The following is a 23318-nucleotide window of genomic DNA, read 5'->3' as shown; positions in this document are numbered from 1 at the left end:
TGAATTTGTGCCGAACGCTGTTGTCGAATCCAAAGAGACAGCGCAATCACATACCCCCGGAAATCGGAAGTTCAATACGCCTTCTGTAGAGTCTAGTCTTAGACCCTCCCTTGTCGCCCCTGCGCCGGCTCATGTCCCAGTAGATGCTGACAGGATGGACATCGATCCAGAGCCCGTAGCTCCTACGCCGCGTGAGCGCTCAAGCACGCTCGGTCGCCCCCCTCGAAACCGTACTTTACTAGAATCGGTCCAGGTTCATCTTTCCCAACCTACATCATTGAGAAACAAACATCACCCAGACACCACCGCACGGAAAAACAATGTTGCTCCTCAATACTTATCTCATCCATCACAACACCGAGATGCCTGTGATGATAATAGTAGTGGTGATGGTACGCCTGTCCTTCTTTCGCAATTGTCGAGCCTTCCCACCAATGTGCCGCCTACTTCGTTATCTTCCCCTTCTCTCGCGTGGCGCTCAGATGCATTGATACCTCTCGGGAAAGAATGCACGTCGGCGGTAGGACATCAACACGAAAGAATCCGGAGTTTGCTTGCCGATTCAATCGCTAAAGGCACCGATGAAGAAAACATGTTAGTTGGAGGGAAAACTATCGCTTGTCCGCGCGATATGCCGGGTGGAGGCACAGATAAATACAGAAACAAAAGTAAAGAAGAACAGCACGCCAATACATTACCGTCCCCCGTCATCAACCCTAGAACCATTGGCCCGCATCCCGCCCCACCCCCAAACCCAAACCCTATTTCAGCGCCGCACTACTCTAATCCCAATCACGTCGATATCCTTTTGGATGTGGCGGAGCATATCCGGCGTGGCAATCGGGAAGTCGCGACATATGAATATAGGAACAGAAATACCGAATTATCAGCACGCACTTCCACGGACATGCGCGCAGTGCTGTTGCAGAGACTTGAAGAGGAGCAACGGTTAGCTCAGAGAGATGTTACAACCCCGACCTCGCACTCTGCGTCGCCAACTGTAGATCTCTCGTTGACAAGTCCTTCCGGTGGTGAGGAAGCTTCTGCGCTGGAGACGAGGCTGCGAACCCGGGCCTTATTGCGCGTCCGTCTCGCGGCGATCAAAAGTAGTTCCAATACCACTCTGATCGAATTGTAATTCATTTATTCTGCCTGGATCGGGAGGAGGGAGAAGAAGAGGGTGACGGTGGCATTAGTCGCAAGACCGTGGGGGTGCATCCTCACCCGACCACCCAGTCAGTGGATGGTTCAATTGATGTTGAACCTGACGTGATTGCAAATCTTTTTTTTCGCCAAATATCATGGTGGATGGATCGTGTATCGCAGAACACGGTGCCGTGCGTAACGGAATTCTTCCCGTTCACCGCCGTGTTTGGCTTTTCTGGAAGTAAATGGTTCCGCGCACGCTTGGATCGATGGTACCTTTTCAAAGAGTCGCACCGGGTAATAATTCAACATTAATGGCTAAGACTGAGGGGTAACGGTAGCTGGTATCTGCAAGGTATCAAATCGGTAGTGTTGGTAGAAATAGAGTTCTGTATGCTAGAATTAGATGCATTGTTGACAGGACGCCAAAGATAGTGGTGATAGAGATAGTTCCGTGAAGATGGGGAAGCGCTCGAAAAGAATGACAAACAGGTGATAAAAGAACAGTGGTTATAAAGGCTGTACTGGAATTAGTATGACGGAGTTCCGTAGAGATGGACGATTAAGACACGAGAGATGATATGAATAAAAAGGGTGTGCGGCAACGATCGAATAGACAACGATAACGGGAACGAATGAGAGTGCGGAGAAAACGAACGATTAAAAATTGTACTTTTGTACGGTGTGTTTGTGGTAAAGAACGAGCATGGTATATCGGGCTTGCCAGGAAACTCATCATTTTTTTTCTTCATGGAATGCGTAAATATTTCAATCGTGAATCGAAATGCGCAAAAGCGTCAGCGTCAGCATCATGCACTGATGGGGAAAGAGGCTATTAACAATTTTGGCGGGGTTCGTCATCGTCTGTGCGCATGCGGCTGTGGTCTGCAGATGAGGACTCGCGTGCAGGGTATCCCTGGGGATCGATTATATCGCGGAAAGTGTTGGAAGGACGCGGAACCGAGGATGAGCTGAGCTGGCGCTCACCCAAGGATGGATGATATTCCCTTGTGTGAGGCAATTCTGGGGAGACGTGGAGAGCAAAGCGGTCACGAGATCCAGGAGAGAAGAAGCTCCCAGGCGCAAACTGTGTAGACCTTGATGGACTCGAAAATGAAGCGAACTCGGGGCGAGTGAATGGCGCGAAGCTATTCGGATCCCACTGCGGCTGCGGTTGCAGTGCGAATGGGGGTGGGATGCCTAGCACTGTGGAGATGCGGTGTTCTGTGTGGCGTGTGGGCTCGTGGTGATGCATGATGCTGGTAGAGGATGATGGTTGAGAGGGAGGAAGTGGAAAGGAGGACGTTGATGACATGTAAGGGTCAGTACTGATGCGTGAATCCAAAGCACTAAAGTGGATGGGTGGGAGCATTCGCGAGGAGGGAGGGGACTGTGCGCCCTCGTGCATTAAAAGTGAGCGTGACGCAAGCATGCGGGGAATAGGTTCGCGTAGCGTGAGGCTGGGGAACTCCTCAAGGCCGCGAGAGCTGCGGTTGGGCATTGATGAGGTGGAGTCGGGGCTCTGTGCAATGCGGGAATACTCCTCTGAGGAGGCGGGGTACGGTGACGTGCGCCGTCCGGGTATACCAGGACCTGAAAGCCCAGGGTCAAGCGACGGGCCTGATCTAGGCACGGGGTTCCGCGAAGCAGAAGCTTCTGAAATGTTAGGGAATGATTCCGACATAGGAACATCAGGAGCTGTATGGGAGGAAGAAGCTGATTGTGGCGCGCTTGGGAAGGGCCCAAATTGAGCTGGACGAGATAATGGTGCAGAATCACTCTGCGGACGTCTGGCTTTCTGACGCTGATTCTAATACAAATCGATGAATTTAAACGGAAGAATACGGAAAAAACCTGGAAAAACTGACTTGAAACCAGATCTGTCATCAAGATTTGTGAGCAACTTGAAGGTATGATATTCACATGATCATGTTACATACTTGGACTTTGCGAGCACTGAGACCAATTTGGCGCCCTACTTCCTCACGCATTGCTGTTGTCGGGAAGCGAGACTAAAGCAAAGGATTAGACGCTCTGATAAGAGCGGTTGTGAGTGAAGAAATATACCTGTGAGAGGAGTGCGTGTAAGACAGCAGATTGGTGTGGAGTCGTGAGAGTGCGTGTGCGTTTCTTCTTAGGAGCTGGAGCAGTAAGAGCAGATATTTCTGACTGTTGTTCTGGCTCCGTTTCATTGTCTGCCATACCACTTTGCGATGAAGTATCAGAGGCAGAAGAAGGATGCTCGATAGTCATATTTCCTGAGTCACTCCTTCGTGGACGTTTGCTTGTGTGCAGGGTATCGTGATGATGAGGAGAAGTGGATAGAGGATGAATTCTCTCGTGTTGAATGCGTCGTGAAGGAATCGGAGGGGGCGTATGACACTTTGATGGAATATTAACCGTTGTCGGAGTAAGAGAATTAGACATTGAATAAAACAAAATAAATGAACGAAAAAAAGCTGCTAGTCAGTCGTGAAATGATCAAGATTAAAGACACATGGGACAACCAAGCTGAATTGAAATGAGAGGAGGGATAACGAACGAGTCGGGACGGTCACTTGCGAACTTTGACAATTGTAAAAGTAATAGTTTATTACTGTATCCGTCCCCGATTTCCAAATAAACTATTACGTGTCATTCTCGGACTAATCCTGCACCGGCATCAACGGCAACAAAAATTCTCTTCCTCTCCCGCCCGCCGTCAATGGCAACCGAGAAATCTCTTACAGTTACATGCTTTTTCTTCAGGAACAATCCTATTTTGGCTCATATTAAAGGTCCATTAATTCCTCTACGAACTCTCATTTAAGCTCCGTGGCTGTGAAAATGATATCGAGAAGCATTCATTTCATCGAAGTGACGTTTAGTCCATGGGAATTCCATCTTTTCGAGTCAAAAATCATGCAGCAATCATCATATCCCGTAATCGTCCGATACCCCACCCCAATTAACTTTAATCTGTCCGGTACTCCGTCCCAATTAATTGCTCCAGTCCGCGATCCCACGATACATCATCATGACACTCGTACTTACATTAAATACATAGTCTGTTAATCATGGGATGCCTCAACCCCTTGACTACTTGAAAGGCACCCGTCGGGTTATCGGAACCCATTTTCTCATATGTTGCAATATGTCACACTCCTGCCAGATATGTAGTATATGCTTTTTGCCGACCATCTCGTCGTGACATACTACTATGCGCAGTACGTACAGCGAAACTTCATATGAGGCTTGACATGTGAGTCACCGCAAAAGCCATTTTGCCTAGCGCAGTGCAAAGACTCACGTGAAATCGATTCGACGCTGCAGTAAAATGTAAAGGGGGAACGACTCCGAGGGTACGCAAAGAACCCGATGCGTGCACAGCCTAGAGTTCTTGTACGTCGCCTGTGACAAGCACCTCTATTAATGTAGTCTGTAAACATGCCTAACGAAGGCAACCTCGTTTCTTTGCGCACCCGTACATAGTTACTGAGGCGTCGATAGCCGCGAATTCACCGCTCTGGTGTGAAGCGTTGCAATCTGCGTCATGATCACGAGTCCGAAGACGATGAGAACGGATCCAAGTCGAGCCCAGGCTGCCCAGATACGGCCTTACGCCCAAAAAATAGTAAAGCATCAGGCTTATACAGGGACAATGATGTTAGTTAATCAGCGGTGATCTTCCCGTAAGGTCACTGCGCCACGACGCCTGTGGAAATATATCAACCCTGAGGAGCGTCTCGACCACAGCCTTGGAATTTGAAACCGATTTCAGTGGCTTGATACACGCGTTAATAATATTCCGTTTGAAAGTAATGACCTGAGGCTCCGTTCGGGTTACTCCGCGGCTACCTGTATGGTTTCCCGCACTGATTCCAAAATGAATTGTAATAAAAAATTAATTGACCTCAAGCGTTATGGTTTTGAAATTCACTACACACCTATAGCAGAGCAACACATGGCGCCTGCAACCTCGTGCCAGTACTGCATGTGTGGAGCCGGCCCGAGAGTCAAATCGACATGGACGAAGATCCCTTCAAGGTTCCGCGATAACCGCACAATGAAGTGTGATTATTTGGTACTGGGTCACCTCGCCTAGAGGTTGGCGCATATATACACCGCAAACCTCCGCTGCAGGAGGTTCGCTTGCAATCCACAGTCATAAACGACCACTTTGAAATGATCAATAATGCGGGAATAAGAGAATTTGTATGCAACTTGAAGATGCCAAGAAGTCGTTACCCTGGCGATGGGCACGGGAGGTTCGGTAAAAATCGATACGGCATGAATAGAAACCCACCCTGAAACACGAATGAATTGACTCGTGTATGAAACCAGGAATGCATCGATGCATCGACGACGAGCCATATGGACGATGCTTGGCAGCCTATGCCAGCCGCGCTAAGATTTAGATCATGTCCCTGCTTATCTCGGCCAGCATTACATAATCATTTCACCAACTGTTCGAGCATGGACGATTTCGACTCTTTTGCTGCAGATGAAGATGGTGCTTCCACGTCACATTCAGCTGTCGAAACTAGGCAGAACAGTCATGTTCCATCTGGAATTACGCTTGTCTTGCCCTCGCTCAAAGCTATCAAGGCTGCGAAGATGGGAAAGAAGTCAAAACTGAAAAACCTTAGTTCCATGCAGGACGCAGAGGTGAAGAAAGCGCCAAGGCCTATGAAGCTCAAACCACTGAAGGAGGTATTGGCGAAGCTAATCGGGCAGTTGAAGAAGTGAGTTGTTGTTTGTGACAGGGGTGATTGGTTTTTTATGCGCATACTGATGGATGTATGGCATGACAGGAAAGATGATTATGCTTTTTTTATTTCTCCTGTAGATCCGTCACGAGTTCAAGGATACGCGGAAATGATTAAACATCCTATGGATCTTGGGACTATGTCTACGAAAGTTGCCAGGGGAAAGTACCGTTCATTGGAAGAGTTTACAGTGAGTAATACTCCTTTTATCTTTCAACCTTGCTGCAGTGGATTGTCTCCACGCCTTCCATGCGGTCTTGCGACTCAGACAATTATGTTTTTACACAAGCAGTTTCAAAAAACACGGTGGCTAGACTGCATGGGTGGATGACACGCTGGCAGAGGGGGTTCACGCGACGCGAGCTGAACTCTACATTTTTTCTTTTCTTTAGACGGACTTCCGCCTAGTCGTCACCAATGCCAAAATTTTCAATCCTCCCGGAACGATCTATCACACGGAAGCCGACCGCCTTGAAGTATGGGGACTCGACCATATCGCCAAGGCATCTGCGCATGTTATTGAATACGAGACAGATTGGAACATCGATGTGGAGCAGGATGAGGATGCTGCTTTGAATAGTGATGAGGACGACGATCATGTCACGGCGTCCACTCCGAGAGAGATTGAGGGGAGCCAAGTTGCCGCGTCACCCGCCCCGTCTTCCGTTCCTCAACAGTATGTGAAGCGTGGGCCTCGAGGACCTTATAAAAAGGGTACATCGATAGGTATCTCTGAGGGCATTGATGCAGAAGGGAGACTTCCTGGCTCCAAGGATGGTGTCGGAGCATTTCCCCCTGGTTCTGACTGGGCAGAAATGATGATTGCGCTGAAAATAAAAGGTATCGTTTTCTGAGCAGTATTTTGAGTCAAAGTCCCTGATTTTATTTGCGCGTCAAGGCAAACGTTATAGAACTAAGAAAGAACGGCTGAGAATTGAGAAGGAGGGCCTGCCCCATCTTCATGACGGTAGTCTCGATTACACAGAGAGTGCGAAACTTTCTACTCATGCGTGCTGCACACTTCTAACGATATATTAGTGGAAGATCCGTTTTCTCTACTCAACGTCTTGGTGCCCGAACCGCTATCTAAACCCCAACTTAATCCACTTTACCCTTCTCAAGCAAATAATACAGCGCAACCTCTCTTTCCAGGGCCAGTTAATGTGCCTTCCACACGTCCCTCTCCAACACTGGCCACTCTTGCGGCCTCAACTTCGCAATCCACACCGCGGCGCAGACATTGGACAATTGTCCGCAATGCCTCAACACGGGCAAAACTAAAAGAGAAAGAGGACGAAGAGCCTCAGTCAACAGAATCCCTACGCGATCCATATCCATCTGACTTGGTTCTTTTGCGGCGTTGGGGGCAGAGTTAGGTGCGTCGGGATGTTCCGAAGAGAGACTGGCTACGGCTATACGAGCTAGCATTGAGAACCGCCCCATAAAAAGAAGCCTGAAAGCGGGAGTTGACAGTGAGTACTGGACGGATGAGAAAGCCGAGGAGGCATGGGACTACATACGAGACGTGGTATACGGAGGAGTTAACGTTTCGCCTACGTCAGAAGCATAGCCGAGTTTGTACGCCCGCCAGAAGAGATTTCTGTGAGTTACCCCATTGTCACTTTCCCGAAGTTGTTTGACCGCTCACATGATATACAGCATCAGACAGAACATACCCACCCCCTTGGCACGTCCGTGGCTCGATATGTGGAGCAACATCTGGTTGATGTCGTCACTCGCGGCCGGCACGAGCTGCTCTGTACCACTGCGGCGTACCTGCACTCAATCTTAAAAGAGCCTCTGTCACCAACGATGGAAGCACAAATGGCAGCAAGCCTTACATTCCGACCAACGGCGTTCCGTCTTATACAGGCATTACAACACGAGCAGTTGGATATGGCAGCGCTCATCCGATCTCCGGATGAGTTGGAGAAAGCTGGTTTGGGTGAACTGGGAATTCCTGAGGGTCCTGCAGTTTTGGAACAGGCATTGGAGTGTGCCGTCCAAGCGCTAGAAGAGCTCGACAGGAAGGTGCAGCAAAATGATGGGGTGAAGGTAGAGGACGATGCGATGGATGAAGATAGGGCAGAGGAGGACCCTGTAGCTAAGAAGCTGAGGTTGACATTGTTGGCGCTTGCGAAACGCGCCCCACTTGACAAGATCGCGCCTTTACCTGCTGCGCTTGTTCCAGCTCATATCCGGAAGATTGTACCGACAATTTAAGGACGCTGTTCTATATTTGTAGCAGACGATCTTGGGATTGGACTGCATTAGATTATACTATACGTGTAAGCATGGTGTAGAAGTAATCAATCTTGAGATTAGACTTCTTGCGACGGATTTGGATGTGCGCAGTCCCTCATCACAACCAGTCGGTCCCAAGCGCTTTGTCTATTTTACGATGAGACCTCTAACTTTCAAAGCAACCCGTCGGAGTCTAGCCAGTCAGTCACTCATTTCTGGGTCCGTCACTAGGTTGATAGACTCGCGAACGATCCAGTGCACAGAGATACGACCTTCACTCCTCATATAGGCCTAGCATATTTATCTCGTCTGACAACGCTGATTGTTTGCTTCTTTTATGTTCGTTCGCCGTCGGACATAGGTCTATCACCGAGAAGCTTCCATGTCAAGTCGTGTGCTTGACGAGTCTCAGGCTCCTCATGTTCACACAGTGGGTCCTCATCATGATAATGCATCGACGCAAGATGTCACGTACGTAATCATGATCATCACAGCTCACTGGCAGGCTGAGGATTGCCGCTAACGTTGTCACTGGTAATAGTGACAATCAGTCGAAGACCTCTTACTGACATCGCTGACTTTATAGGATGGACTGACTCGGTCGAGTTGGTGGGAACGCCGTCACGGTAACCTTCAACATTGTAGTTGACTCCTGGACAACCATCGATAATCACTGTTTCAGTCGCCTTCGATACAGGTAAGCAGTCCATCTTTAAACCTCTTCGTGTCGAGATACAGCCAACCGTCTCTCAGCTTCGGCAAACCATCTATACGCTGGTAAGAATGTCCAAGTTGTTTTATTGATACATTGTTTATTCATTAACATCTTCCACGGTTCCACCTCGTACAGTGTGGCCATACTCCGTCACGGCACGAAACTCAACCCAACGGGTGGCCCGTATCTGGAAACATGGATTAAGATCCTGTTCTAGCCCATGGGCTATAATACGTATAAACCCCGACAAGCGGAGGAACTTTACAACCATATTCACGATGCGATGCACCGCTTAAAAACATCACCTGAGGAGATGTCGAGATTGGCTCCGCACCCGTTCGCACAACCGCCGTCGGATTCTTCGTTGCATTAACTCTTTATATGTCATCCTGTGCTCACGGAGGGTATGCACCAGTCATCGACGAACCTACCATGACATCAAATCTTCTCACTTCCCATGCTATTGTCATTCGCCTCATACCATTGTCTCTCACCTACATTCGCAAAGTCCTTTGCGCATGCCTGGGCCCTGGGTAACACTTCTGCTATTAGATGTATATGTCATCCTTTAAGTCCTCACTACTTTGCTTACTAGATGCTTCCTTTCTGCTGAAGCTGACTAGGCAGATCGTTAGACAAAAATAACGTGATAAAAAGGCGTGAATACTCTTATTTCGCCTCTGAACAAACGCAGTGCGCTCGATACTTGTGTCTTTGTCCTAACGATCTGTAGGTTGATACAAGGTGATGTAGGGTTAAACCTGGGTAAACGCGTTTTGCTGATCACGCGACCTAAGAATTTGGCGCGTTTACACAAGTCTTGATTTTGACTCAAGCCCTATGAAATTTATATTTCTCTTGGTGCAAGATCTCTTTAACATTTGAAATTTTACATCCGCCTAGACGACAACCTAAATATAAGTATTATCTTGACATTTCGCACGACATTCAAACCTGTCTTAAATATTGCGGAGGACCCGGTAGTGTGAGCCTATGGCGCTGTGGCGTCTACACTGACACCAACTGAGACCCTCCACTGAACATGTGATTACTTATCTTTATTCCTATAATATTCCCTATCTCCAGTCCCGTGTTTGCCCGCGCTGTGCGCCCTTACTCATTTCACGTGTTACCTTACAGAAAACCATATAAAAGACCCAGTACATAGACTTGTAAAGCCTGGCGTTCCTGCAACTAAGCTATTACCTGGTGACATTGCAGTGATCGTCTTAAGTTCTTTCCTTGTGTCTTCACCTCAAGTATTACTACTTCGAGCTGTCGCCACATATTTTTTCACCTTCACTCTAGCTTACTCTACATCTACCCCTACCGCCGTTCTCGACAACCTAGGTTTGGCCAACCTCTGGCGACGAGCCGGCAACACAGTACCCATTCATCATAGCATATCAGTATGACTACCATCCGTTACGACTTACGTCCTATCAACAACCGCGCCCGGAAATTCCTACCTACCCCATACTCTCCTGGCGCTATGCCCACTACTCCCATCGACTCTCCCTTGACTGTTTTGGACGACACCCCTGAGATAGCCACTTTTGAAGTGGCTAGATCGGAGACATCCGTCCTAAGGGCCGTCCGCTCTTATGGCGACGTAGCCCGGGCGAGCAGCCCTTGGTCAAGGCCTCGTGCCCCCAAGCAGACAGCCACAGAGCAGGTCTCTGTGGCCAATGTTACCCCTGTATATAATACAGCGTCAGTAGAGGACGTAAATCTTCTGTTAAACTCAACTTTGCCTCCCACTCCCAGTGTAGTGGGTCCAGACTCCGAAAGTGATGAGTCCGACGACGACGGTCGTCCATGGATCACGGTGCGATGTAAGTACAGCCGTGAGGGTGCCCGCCCCAGGGATCTGAAGAAAGAGTATGATGAGTCATACCCACTTACACGGTGTAGAGACTCGCGTTTCTGTGGGCTCATATGGGCTCATTTTACGAATTCTGACAACTGGCCTTCATGGCACGACTCGCACTATCATCCACTATGACTTCCCTATAGAGTGCACCACTTTCCTGCGAAATGCGCCATAGGCGCAATACTTTCCCACACAACGCACAGCATTCCTGCGTGTGCGCCTTGCGCGCTTTCTCGCGCTTAAGCGCCCTGCGTCGCACGGCATCCAGGAGCATCCATCCATCGTCCAACCAGTCCCTCGGTATGTCCCTTTCATTATCTGACCATATTTGGCATATTACACTTCCCATTTCGTCATGGACCCTTACTTTACATCACTTTACATCACTTACATACTTAGAGCGCTCCCTATTCGGCTCCGAGCCCTGGGAGAGCGCTTAGGTAGAACTTACATACTCTCATGTTCGTTTTACACCCCACTATTATACCTTAGCTTCTAACCACCACCTTCCTACCACTCAGTATCTATCACCAGTTAGCTCCATGCAATGCATGTGTCCATCATTGTTTTGAGGCCCTAGCATCAGTCTATAGCTAGTGGCACTATCAGTATCCGTCTAGATCCGCGCTTTCCCTCTTATCAGTCTCAGTATATATCTTTTACACCTGTGCACTGCTTGCACTACCTTCCCGCGCTCCGCGCACTTTCGCACTTCGCTTTCCCGCGCGCGCTTTCTCGCGCTTTCACCGCCATTCACCAGGGTTGTTCAGCATCATTCCGTGGATCCTTGCTTTCCTTGCTTCCCCTTTAGGGTCGAACGTTCTTGCATTCTGCGAGTATAGCAGCTAGGCAGAGCTGAGACTCACTTATACTGGCTGAGCACTTTTCTTATATGTGCCTGCCAGGTTGTGATACCCACAACGGGAACAACAAGACCTCGTACGTGAGGCTGAGCGTCGTCTAACAGATGACGAACGTGAGCGTGTTCATCGACGACAGTCGCGAGTGCACTCACGTGCAGAAACCGTAAGTCCTGCATCTAGAATTGCAGGGCCCTCGAAGGGCAAAGCAACCGACCCACGCGAGTGGGGTGCGGCCGGCCTGAACGAGGAAGACTTAGACGAGGCTGCTCAGCGTGCTGCGTTCGAGTCCTGGAATGCAGCCAAGGCTGCAGCCGAGGTCACGGATAATGACCCCGGCGAAACCAGTACTGAGAGAGCGACGGGGGCAGCGGCTAGCATCGAAGTCTCCAAGGAGGAGATAGAATGCCTCGTCCAGGAGAGGGCTCTGGAGGCTGTGTGTGCCGCTGAGGCCCGGTTGCAATGCAAGTACGAGAAGAAGATCAGGGAACTGAATCGCCGGCTGGACGAAGCGTCTGTCAGTGAGAAGGAACCCACCAGTGGGAAAATACCCACCACTGCAGACGCTAGCACCTCAGCTAGGCTCAAGCCAATCAAAAGCCTGGTTGAGAAGGCTGTCCGGCCATCCTCAAAGGTCCGCGCGGCGAGTGAGACTCCACGTGCGATGCAGCCGGTGCACCAAGTGACCACGCAAAGCTATATTGGGCGAGCGTTAAGCAGAGTCAAATCACGGGACTCGGACTCATCTGGTGATGACTCTGGCAGCAGCAGCGATAGTTCGGACGATACCTCGACTTCAGAGTCGTCGTCTGAGCCTTCGAACAGCTCCGACGACGGCACACGAAAGCGCAAGGCCAAGAAATCCTCGCAAAAGTGTAAGTCCAAGAAATCCTCTAAGAAAAGGAAACATACCATCCTGAAACCAGTCCCCCCTACTGTGTATGACGGTGAGGTGGACTCCAGGGCCTTCCACTGCTTCGTTACCGAAGGAACAGCCTATGTGAAGGATGGACAGGTCAAATCTAAGGCCCGCGTGTTCACGCTGTCGCGTTACCTGACTGGGAAAGCGCATGAGTTCTACATCAGGGAGGTGGCTAGGGACCCTTACCGTTGGAGGCTCCTGGAGTTCTTTACTGAACTCTTTAACCATTGCTTCCCTGTAAATTTCCGCACTGAACTGCGTGCTAAATTAAAACGATGTTACCAGAATGACAAGACCGTGAGAGCTTACTTTATGAGCTCAGTGAGCTTTGGAACATGATTGGCGATATCGACGAGCGTCAGAGGGTCGAACGACTCTGGTTTGGCCTAAAGACCGATATACAGCGCGAGCTGTGGAAGAAAGAGTTGAACCTGGAGGTATCGGGTTTCAATGAGGTCCTGGCGGCGGCTGAAATAATTGAGATTTCTCAGTCAGTACCTGTAGGGCGGGAATGGAGGTCTAAGAAAGATTCGACGCACCTAGAAAGTTCGTTGGTCACCCCGGAAAAGGGCGGTAGAGGCAAAGGCTCCCGGAAACACGATCGCAAAAAGGACGCTGACAAAGGGAGGAGTGATAAGTCCAAGGACCACAGGTCCAAGGGTAGGGATCGGGGGAGGTCAGACGGGGGCCGTAAGCCCCAGGAGTCGACTGGTCGACGGTTTGAACCTCTGCCGAAAGAAGAACACGACCGGTTGGCAGCCGAGGGGAAGTGTTTCAGGTGTAAACAACCTGGACACCAATCTCGTCATTGCCCAGAGCGCAACAACATCAGGACGGACGCACCTGGTAAGCCCCCTGGGGTATCCAGCTACGGCATCCATGTCGACCTCACTGAGGTCGACCGATTATGGGATTTAGCGGACGCCACGGAGGCAGGGAACGAAGTCTTCGTGGGCCCTATGGTGTTCACTGACGCCACACCTCACCCACACCACTCTGGCTTCCAGCAGCTGGATCGCATGGGCGACCCCTTGGCAGACAGGGCACGTATCTTGCTCTCTGGGATCTTGTATCCCGGGGACGCGCCTGACGACGCAAACTTACTGGCCCTGGACAGGTTTTACCTGTATCGGGTGTCTGAAACCGAGTATGTGGTCATGGATGCAGGGTATCGTTTGGACCCAGAGCTCACCATACCTATCGCACTCTTGACTAACCCCTGCTTTGAGATCGACCATTGGTATTGGCGCCAGATTGGGCTGCGCAAGGGATTCAATAAGCGAGCCCTCAGAAGCAGTGAGCGTGGGCGTACCTGGCGGTCAGGTTGCATGGGGGACGCGTTAGCAGAACACGCCGTGTTCCTGTTGGATTCTAAACCGGATTACCAAAATGACGGGCCGGCGTGTAAAGCGCCTAGGAGGTTCGAATGCAACTTTGTAGGACAGGGCCTCTACGAGGTCTACAATACGGTGCTGTCGTTTGCCGCGACAGTACCCGAATCCATGTTACTGAATCAGCGGTTCGACGTAGCCAGTTGGTATGCGAGGCAACTCACCCAGGGATATCACGCCTTGCAGGACGAGGTGGACAAATGGACGTGTGAATGGGACATCTTCAGTCTACTGGATAGAGGTCCCCTCTCTGCCATGGACCATCAATTGGACAAATTGGCCAAGTACCTGGTACAACCAATCCCGCCGATGAGGATACGGCAAGCCAGAGGGTTGGTCCACGTTCTTGAGCTCAATGGGGTGTCTGTCCCGGCTGGGACGTACCCCGCGCTGCAACGGAATGCGGCCCTGACGCGTGACTTTACCAGGCTGTTGCCTAAACCTATCATGGTTGTCGTTCACATGAACGGGCGTCCTGCCCGCGCTTTGATAGATACGGGATCGTTAGCCGATTTCATGTCGTTGACACTAGCAGAACAATTGAAGTTGCCTTTGATCCAGTTGGCGAAACCTCTAACGATCCAGTTAGCAGTCCAAGGCTCTCGCTCCAAGGTAAACTATGGTGCGAGAGCGCGTCTCCAGTACCAAGGCATCAATGACGAACGGTACTTCGATGTGATTAATTTGCAAAACTATGATCTGATAATAGGGACACCGTTCTTGTACCAACATAAGGTCACAGTGGGATTCAACTCACCAAGGGTAATTGTGGGCAGCAATGTGCCCATGCCTATGAAGGGTGAGGAAGTCTCCGTGTTGGAGTCACGTGCTGCGGAGGTATACTGTGAGGAGCTTGACAGAGTGCATGAGCGCTTGAAGGAATTGGCACGACCGCTATATACTAAGGCCTCGGAAACAGGCTTACCTCCTCTGAGGGCCATAAATCACACCATCCCCCTGATCGACGAAGCTAAGGTCTACCATTGGCGACCTTCGCGCTGCCCAGAGGCCATGAGACCTCAGTGGTCGGATAAGAGAGCAGCATACCTGGCGTCGGGACGTTGGCAGGTTACAAGTGCTGGGAACACTGTTCCCATGTTGTTTCTGAAGAAACCTGAAAGGAGCCAAACCCAGAGCCCAAACAAACAAAGGAAATGGAAACGCACCCACCAGAAACCCTGCGAGCTGTAACGCGAGAGGAATTTGAGAACCTCGAAGAGGGACTAACCGAGTCAGAGTTTCGACCGGCACAGATACCGATCACGTACCCCGAGAAGGAGGCGATGCTGTCAGAAGTAATAGGACGTTATGAGGAAGACCCATTCTTCAAAACTATCCTAGACGCACCTAAATCCTACAAGAACTTCACACTTAAAGACGGGTACCTGAGACTGAAATTACAGGACAGGGAACTGCTGTGCATCCCCAACATCATGGTTGGGGAACGGAAACTGCGCGAGATCCTGATTGATCAAGCCCACTCATTGTTAGCGCATTTGGGTGCAAGGAAGACGATGTCGTACCTTCGAGAGTATGTATGGTGGAAGACACTGGTACCTGATGTCCAGGCCTTCTGCTCCTTGTGCAAAACCTGCCAGAAGAGCAAACCACCAAACCAGAAGCCATATGGGCTGCTGAACTCACTTAAGGTCCCATCCAGACCCTGGGAAGCGATAGGTGTTGACTTCATAGGCCCCCTACCACTATCAACGAACCGAGACGGTGAATTTGATAGCATTACCGTGATCATAGACCTGTTCACCGGAATGGTGCACCTCGTACCGAGCCGGACTAACTATACTGCTAAGGAAATAGCGGAGTTAATGTTCGCGGAAGTCTACAAACATCATGGCTTACCAAATGCAATCATAAGTGACCGAGATGTCTTATTCACGAGTGGATTCTGGACGTGGTTTAATCAGCTAATGGGCATCAAGCAACGAATGTCCAGTGCTTACCATCCGGAGACCGATGGTTCGACGGAACGAGCGAATCGTACAGTTGGACAGATGGTCCGCTGTACCATCTCACCCAACCAGACGGATTGGGTAAGTCGGTTGCCTGCAATTGAGTTCACCATTAATTTAGCGTGTAACGAGTCAACGAACTACTCCCCATTCTTTACGAACACGGGACGCTTACCTCGTTCCATGATTTGGGAAACCCCTGAGCCTACGGAGTACCCTGGCGTAAGAGTCTATGCCCAGAAAATGAAGTCAACAATACTCACCGCGCATGACGCACTTTTGGCTGCTCGTGTTAAGCAGACAAGGGAGGCGAACAAGCATCGACGGGAGTGCCCGCTCTTAGTAGGTGACCTGGTCTATGTGTCATCTAAAAACATCAGCTTCCCGAAGGGATTAGTACGGAAGTTCATACCCAAGTATATCGGGCCCTACCGAATCTTGGACGATTTCAAGAACAATTCTTACCGGTTAGACCTGCCCGACCGCTTGAAGCAACGGGGTGTACATCCTGTATTTCATTCATCGTACTTGAGAATTCACGTGCCAAATGATGACTGACGGTTCCCCGGTCGACTGGAGACACAGATTGCTGAGTTTGAAGACCACGTGGAACGTGAATGGGCCATCGATCGGATACTATCACATAAGGGCACCCGAACCGACGCGGACTTCGAAGTTCTCTGGAAGTCCAGAGATAGGACTTGGCTGTCTTACAGTCATATCGAGCACCTCGACGCGTTAAAGGATTATTTTAACCTTGTCGGGGTTGAGACCATCGGTGAACTGGCGGATGGCAACGGGGAGGCACCAACTGACGCTCCCCAGGTGTTTTTAGGACACCTATGTCTCAGTCCCGACAGTACTTATACCCCACCCATCATCGAACTCTTCTCAACCTCTTTTGAACTCGACACCCATCAGCCAACTCGCATGCATAACCCCGCCCTGCGTAACTTTACCCCGTTGGGTCCTGGACTATACGCCTTCACAGACATCCACGATCCCCCCAATCGTTATTCCGTCACTCGGGACCAAGTCAAGTCCTTTGTGGCCTATGATGCGCTGTTGCGCTCGGGGGTGGACAGAGCCAGCCACCACGTCCCCATCGGCTATGACGAGTTCGCTTTTGCCTTCAACTTCAATGAGCCTGACGTGCTCGTGAGGTTTACCACCATCGGACCCAACAGCACAATCCTGGTCAATGGACCTGCTGTCACCGCATCCTACCTGGTTGGGGATGACGACGTCCCAACATCTGTTGCACAGCCCGCAGCCCCCACAGGGGGACCTCCTCAGGACAAGGATGGAGGGCGCTGGCTCGACAAGCGCAAGGTGGAGATGATTGACCGTTCGCTCTGGGACAACCTAGAGAGGTCCCAGCGCCAGGGCACACGTCGGGATGAAGCTATTAAGTCCCGCAAGGCCAAGAGGCAGAGGACCGATGTAGAGACTCGCGTTTCTGTGGGCTCATATGGGCTCATTTTATGAATTCTGGCAACTGGCCTTTACTGCACGACTCGCACCATCATCCGTATGCGACTTCTATCTTGTTTCTGGTCATTCCACACACAACGCGCAGCTTTCCCGCGAAACGCGCCATAGGCGCGCTACTTTCCCACACAACGCGCAGCATTCCCGCGCGCACTTAGCACATTTCTCTCGCACTTGTCGCCCTACTCCATACGTAACTTCTGCTATGTCTCCAGTCATTTGCGCATACAATGCACAGCTCTCCTGCAAAGTGCACCATAGGCGCAACACTTTCTCACGCTTTCGCGTTTCGCGTTCCCGCGCGCGCGCTTAGCGCGTTTCTCGCGCTTAAGCGCACTCCGTCGCGCATCATCCAGGAGCATCCATCCATCATCCAACCAGTTCCTAGGTGTCCCTTTTCGTTATCAGACCATATTTAGCCTATTACACTTTGTATTTCGTTATGCACCCTTACTTTACATCACTTTACCTCACTTACATACTTAGAGCGCTCCCTATTCGGCTCCGAGCCCTGGGAGAGCGCTTAGGTAGAACTTACATACTTTCATGTTCGTTTTACACCACAGCTACCTACCACATCTTTCTACCACCATGTACTTGGCAGTTAGTTCCATGCAATGCATGCGTCCGTCGTCGTCTTAAGGCCCTAGCATCAGTCTAAAGCTAGTGGCAGTATCAGTATCCATCTATATCCGCGCTTTTCACCATATTATCGTCTCTCTACACTTGTGCACTGCTTGCACTACCATCCCAGTTCTCTGCGCATTTTCGCCTTTCGCACTTTCGCCTTCCTGCGCTTCGCGCATTTGTCGCGTTTCACTTTCCCGCGCGCGCCTTGAGCGCGTTTCTCGCGCTTACATCGCCCTTTTGTCGCCTTTGATCAGGGTTGATCAGCATCATTTCGTGGATCCTTGCTTTCTTTGCTTCCCTTAAGGGTCGAACATATCGCACGGCATATCAAGACCCAACATAGAGAGTGTTTGCTTGTCATCTGACTTGCGTTCACCTTTGTTGTGTTACCCACACCGATGACCATCCCCCACCCTCTGACAAACCCAACAAACCTCGTCCCCCTAACTCCCCCCGCACCTCGCATTCCCCACCCCTCCTAAGAACAAGTCCACCACTGATACATCTGCAACTGCTAGCTCTAGCCGAGCCCCAGTCCCAGCCACGGAAGGGACAGCCGAGGATGACGTGAACATGGAAAACACCGAGGGCACGGAGGAGGCAGGCAGAGACCCTGCTGACAAGAAGGGCAAGGGACACAAGAGGTAAAGGGGCCTAGAAAGTCCCCTGAAGGGGGGTATGTGGCGTCTACACTGACACCAACTGAGACCCTCCACTGAACATGTGATTACTTATCTTTATTCCTATAATATTCCCTATCTCCAGTCCCGTGTTTGCCCACGCTGTGCGCCCTTACTCATTTCACGTGTTACCTTACAGAAAACCATATAAAAGACCCAGTACATAGACTTGTAAAGCCTGGCGTTCCTGCAACTAAGCTATTGGATGACTTTCGGTAGGCAAAATAATCCAGAATAGATTATTTCGGAGCCTGAAATACATTTGCAATCATGTCAATAATTTAATCTATGCAACGATAATCCCCCGTACGCTCAGTAGTATTTAGATTTAGTCCAGTCCTCGATGGACAATCTTGCAATGCAGTACCTGCTTCTCAACGATGACGAGGCAGAACTTTTTGATGACGACGAAGGAGCTCAGGTCCTAGCTGCAGCCCTCGTTTGTGGGATCGAGGTATCACGACAAGAGCGCATTGACACCCGGAACCCCCATCGTTCATACCTTTGCCGGCCCCAGCTTCTTCCCAATCCTCGCATCAACACACCTTGGCAGGTGTTATACAATAGCCGGAATGATCGAGCGTTTATCACCACAATGGGTATTGATGTAACTACCTTCACCTCGCTCCTTACTGCAGGTTTTGCCCAACTCTGGGTATGAGACACCAATCCCTCATGATGATGTGAATACACGTGGAAATACACGCAGCGAACGGCGCTCGCTCGATGCTGCAGGGGCACTCGGACTCGTGTTGCATTATCTCAGCTCCACTATGCATGCTATCAGCCTACAGCAAATTTTCGCTCTTATCCCCAGTACTGTCACCTGCTACCTTCAATTCGGCCTTCGGCTTCTCCTGCTCACGCTCCGCACCATGCGAGATGCCAAAATTCGATGGCTCGAAGGCCCGGAATTCGAACGCTGTAGTGCGCTCGTTGTCGCGCGTCACGAGAGACTTGGAGGGGCGTTCGGCAGCATAGATGGTCTCAAATTACCTGTACAAACCTCAGATGATGTTGACATCGAGAACGCAACATTTAATGGTTGGCTCTCCGAGCACTTTATCAGCTCAGTGTTGGCATTCTCAGCTGAAGGTGAGTTTGATGCCGAATTCACACTTCACTCATTAACTAAATGTCGCAGGGGTTATTATTGCTGCCAGGACGAATGCCCCTGGTAGCTGGCATGACTCACGTCTCGCTCAACAAATCTACGCATCCCTTCGAGACCATACTCCCCCAGGTTACTACATCGTGGCTGATACAGCCTTCCCACGTGGGACCAACGACATCCAAGGCCGGATCTGTGCGCCCCTCAAACAAGGCCAACGTCTTCAAGGGTCAGTCGCCAAAATTAACGAACGCATGGCGTTCAAATCGTGAGCTCCTCTCCTACCGGCAGACCGCTGAATGGGGGATGCGTGGTCTTCAAGGTGCTTTTGGGAGATTGCGTGTACCGCTCGAGATCTCTAACAAAGATTCGCGGGGGAGATCTCATTGAGATTCTGTGTTGGGTTGCACAATCTGCGCGCAATCAGAGTTGGCATCAATCAAATCCGCACGGTGTACCTTAAGTATTGGCAGGAGACAGATGATGATGCCGCCATCTGGCAAAACTTCGAGAACATGCTATTTTCCGAGCAGAGGCAGAAAGATCGGGTTAGTCGTTTCCACGTCACACTAGAGTACTTGGGGTAGAGGTACATATACATCCTTTAATTCACCCATTTTGAATACTCTTGAGCAATCGTCGATAAGGTCTGAATGATAGGTCTGGAGTTAATGGTGAGCTCTGCCAGTCACGCTCGCTGTAGCAATCTTCGATAAGGTCTGAATGATAGGTCTGGAGTTAATGGTGAGCTCTGCCAGTCGCGCACGCTGTATACTCACTGATAAGGTCTGAATGATAGGTCTGGAGTTAATGGTGAGCTCTGTCAGTCGTGCTTGCTGTATACTCACGAGCAATCATCGATAAGGTCTGAATGATAGGTCTGGAGTTAATGGTGAGCTCAATCCGGTTAGAAGACAATCGGAGTAAGGGAGAGATATGAGTGTGGTGGAAGAGATGCGGCAGAGGCTGGATTCGGTTAGAAGACAATCGGAGTAAGGGAGAGATGAGGGCTGGATTCGGTTAGAAGACAATCGGAGTAAGGGAGAGATATGAGGTTTGAACAGTCATTTTTTTATTCTCACGAAGTGCGAGTTAGAAGACAATTGGAGTAAGGGAGAGATATGAGGCTTTTGGTAAGGGTAACCAGTAAACGGCTCGAGACTACACTTCTGTGCTCAGTGGCTCATCCTCGCCGAGTAAGGGAGAGATATGAGGCCTTAGTGAGTAAGGGAGAGATATGACACCTTTGATAAGAGTAACCAGTAGACGGCTGGAGACTACACTTCCGTGCTCAGTGGCTCACAGGCATCCTCCCTACTGTTGGGGTCTGTAGGCTCTTGGATGCCTTCCCTGCGAGAACAACTCGGACAAACCACAGTATTGCGTGGATATCCACCACGGGAACGTGGTCTACTTGCCCAGCGAGACGGTCCTCCACGCCGAGGAGAAGGAGTAGTACCGAAATCAGTAGGGGTAACATCAGTAAAGTGAGGAGAAATCGAACGACGATCAGACATGTTGGTGAGAGTCTCTGTCTCACTGTGCCAAATGACACTTTGGCCTCCATCAGGGTAATAGGTGTAACTCGGCTGTTTGGGTTTGTGCCGGTGACGTGCATGGCGAGGAGCTGAGTTGGGATGGGCGTGGCGAGGAGCTGGGTTGGGAGCAGACCCATGCATCTGCATCATTTCCACGCGAAGCTGACTAAGGTCGCGTTCGCGTTCGACAGTGTAGAGTTTGCTGCGCATGTCATACAGTTGAGTGCGTAACTGCTCTGTGACTGCATTGGTGTCTCGTAGCTGCTGTGCTTGGGTGAGTAGTTGAGTATTTGCGATGGATCGGTTGGCACGTTGCTCGTCCCGAGCTTCCTGGACGGCGGGGTCAAAGGCCCTGCTGATGCGCGTGAGCAACTCTGAGGCAGCCGCACCTCGGCAGCGTGGCACAGGAGCATCGGTGCGAGTGGCACGAGTGACTGCAGTATGCTCAATGGGGGGAGTAGCATTTCGCAAGTCATCATGGCTGTTGTCGGCATCGAAATCCGAGTCGTTGAGATCACGCGTACCGGCACGCTCATTGATGAGTGCGTCAATCTCATGGGCACGAGTTACGTCGGGGGGACAAACACCATCGCCTGTGGGCTTCGTGGTTTTCACCAACTGAGGTTGTTATGTGAGATGCGGTTAGAAATACTTGAATATGTAAGACTTACTTGTTTGAACTTCGTTTCAAGCGACATAGCTTTGCGAGGAGGACGTTCGTGGTCCCTTGCCCACTCACTGTACTTCGAATGGATGGCTTGCCACCCTTTCTGGCCCAGAGGGCACTCATCTTCGACGAAGTCCAGGAGGACCTGAATGTCAGTCGGGCTGTAATTGTTAGACCCAGAGGGCCGGCCGCGTTTGGCCCCGGCCCTTGGGTCATCTTCGTCGTCCTCAGCTGCGCGTGCGCGCTTGGGAGCACGCTCAGTATTCTCTTTCCCTTGCCTTTGTTTGCTTTGGCTGCAGTCTTGCGACGTGCGCCAGCAGTTCTGACGGCAGGCGCATACCCACGAGCCTCAGCAATCGCCACAGGGTCACGAAGGTCTCTATCTGGCGAGTCAGGGAGTGGGATCTGAGCAGGGCCCAGAACAAGACGGGACCCAGACGGTAAGGCTGGTGATTCAGATGCCTCACGAGGTTGGGAGAAGTCGGCAGGAGTGGTGAGTCCCATACGTCAAGGGCGTAACTCCACATTGCTGCAAGGTGGTAAGTCCTTGTTGCAAAGCTTGAAGAAAAATGAATTGACTTACTTTATAAGACATGTGATCTTGAGGCCAGTGTACTTGAGCGACAGCCCGAGCGATCCCAGGATGGGACAGCCAATTTCCCGCATGATCACGCGCATACGCATTCCCTGCGCCGTCATAACACAACTCAGGAATTGATGGGCTATCAGCGTTGAACATAGTTTGGGAAGGAGGGATATCAGACATTGGAGGGACTGGCTGTATGAATGTACTTACCTTATGACTGGAAATGCGCTGAATCCATATAGTCCTTGAGTTTGTTGAGCCGTCCGAAGGAAGGGGTGGGTATTTTCATAGTAAAACTGCAAAATGCAAGGACCCTGCACTAGTAACAATGCAACACAAGCGCACCAGCCCAACATGTAGCAATCGTGAGGGAGTGGACCCTAAATACAGGGATGGTAAGTAAATTTTCGTTGACGGAGGGTGGGGATTGGTTGGAGGTATACGGCGCTGGCTGCCGCTGGGACAGATTGGGTGAGATTGGAGGCACAGGCAGAGGCAGCGTTGTCAGGTCGTAGTTTCGTATATACGACTTGGTATTTCTAAAAAGAAGAGGGAGAAAAAGGTGTCAACAAACTTGGCAAGATGTTGACGACGCACCTTTGTGTGACCGCGAGAGGTGCCACGCACGATGAGCAACGCACATTACGTCAGCGAATATCGCTGGCGTTAGTGGCCTAAAATGGACGAAAGTCGGATATTCAAGTCTGCAGGGGGGGGGCCGACCCCCCCTACAGATTAAAATAGATTAA

General features: G+C 50.5%; 5 protein-coding genes across 5 annotated transcripts; 3 read left to right on the top strand and 2 right to left on the bottom strand.

Moving 5' to 3' along the window:
* Positions 1-1981: 1981 nt before the first annotated feature.
* On the bottom strand, positions 1982-3399 carry DFJ58DRAFT_837988 (uncharacterized protein; the record flags this gene model as incomplete). Its single annotated transcript, XM_041392430.1, has 4 exons — positions 1982-2956; positions 3015-3026; positions 3087-3158; positions 3214-3399. 4 exons carry the CDS (start codon positions 3397-3399, stop codon positions 1982-1984), a joined length of 1245 nt encoding a protein of 414 aa, XP_041248352.1.
* Positions 3400-5520: 2121 nt separating this feature from the next.
* DFJ58DRAFT_767564 (uncharacterized protein) lies at positions 5521-8224 on the top strand (the record flags this gene model as incomplete). The annotated part of the gene is made up of 8 exons (XM_041388866.1): positions 5521-5870; positions 5940-6084; positions 6287-6734; positions 6793-6882; positions 6933-7240; positions 7267-7440; positions 7470-7496; positions 7554-8224. 8 exons carry the CDS (start codon positions 5521-5523, stop codon positions 8115-8117), a joined length of 2106 nt encoding a protein of 701 aa, XP_041248351.1. The 3' UTR covers positions 8118-8224.
* A 4583-nt stretch (positions 8225-12807) lies between these two features.
* On the top strand, positions 12808-13002 carry DFJ58DRAFT_624112 (uncharacterized protein; the record flags this gene model as incomplete). Its single annotated transcript, XM_041381079.1, has 1 exon — positions 12808-13002. A coding segment is annotated over one exon (195 nt), but the record flags the coding sequence as incomplete, so codon positions are not given.
* Positions 13003-13527: 525 nt separating this feature from the next.
* Positions 13528-13941, top strand: DFJ58DRAFT_625789 (uncharacterized protein; the record flags this gene model as incomplete). Its single annotated transcript, XM_041381108.1, has 1 exon — positions 13528-13941. A coding segment is annotated over one exon (414 nt), but the record flags the coding sequence as incomplete, so codon positions are not given.
* Positions 13942-21055: 7114 nt separating this feature from the next.
* On the bottom strand, positions 21056-22487 carry DFJ58DRAFT_723609 (uncharacterized protein; the record flags this gene model as incomplete). The annotated part of the gene is made up of 3 exons (XM_041385030.1): positions 21056-21934; positions 21988-22270; positions 22324-22487. 3 exons carry the CDS (start codon positions 22485-22487, stop codon positions 21056-21058), a joined length of 1326 nt encoding a protein of 441 aa, XP_041248348.1.
* Positions 22488-23318: the final 831 nt, after the last annotated feature.

Source organism: Suillus subalutaceus (genome assembly GCF_016647625.1).
Source record: "Suillus subalutaceus strain FC151 chromosome Unknown DFJ58scaffold_14, whole genome shotgun sequence".
Taxonomy (NCBI): domain Eukaryota; kingdom Fungi; phylum Basidiomycota; class Agaricomycetes; order Boletales; family Suillaceae; genus Suillus; species Suillus subalutaceus.
The sequence above is the reverse complement of the archived record's forward strand: the minus strand, read 5'-3'. Positions and strand labels throughout refer to the sequence as shown.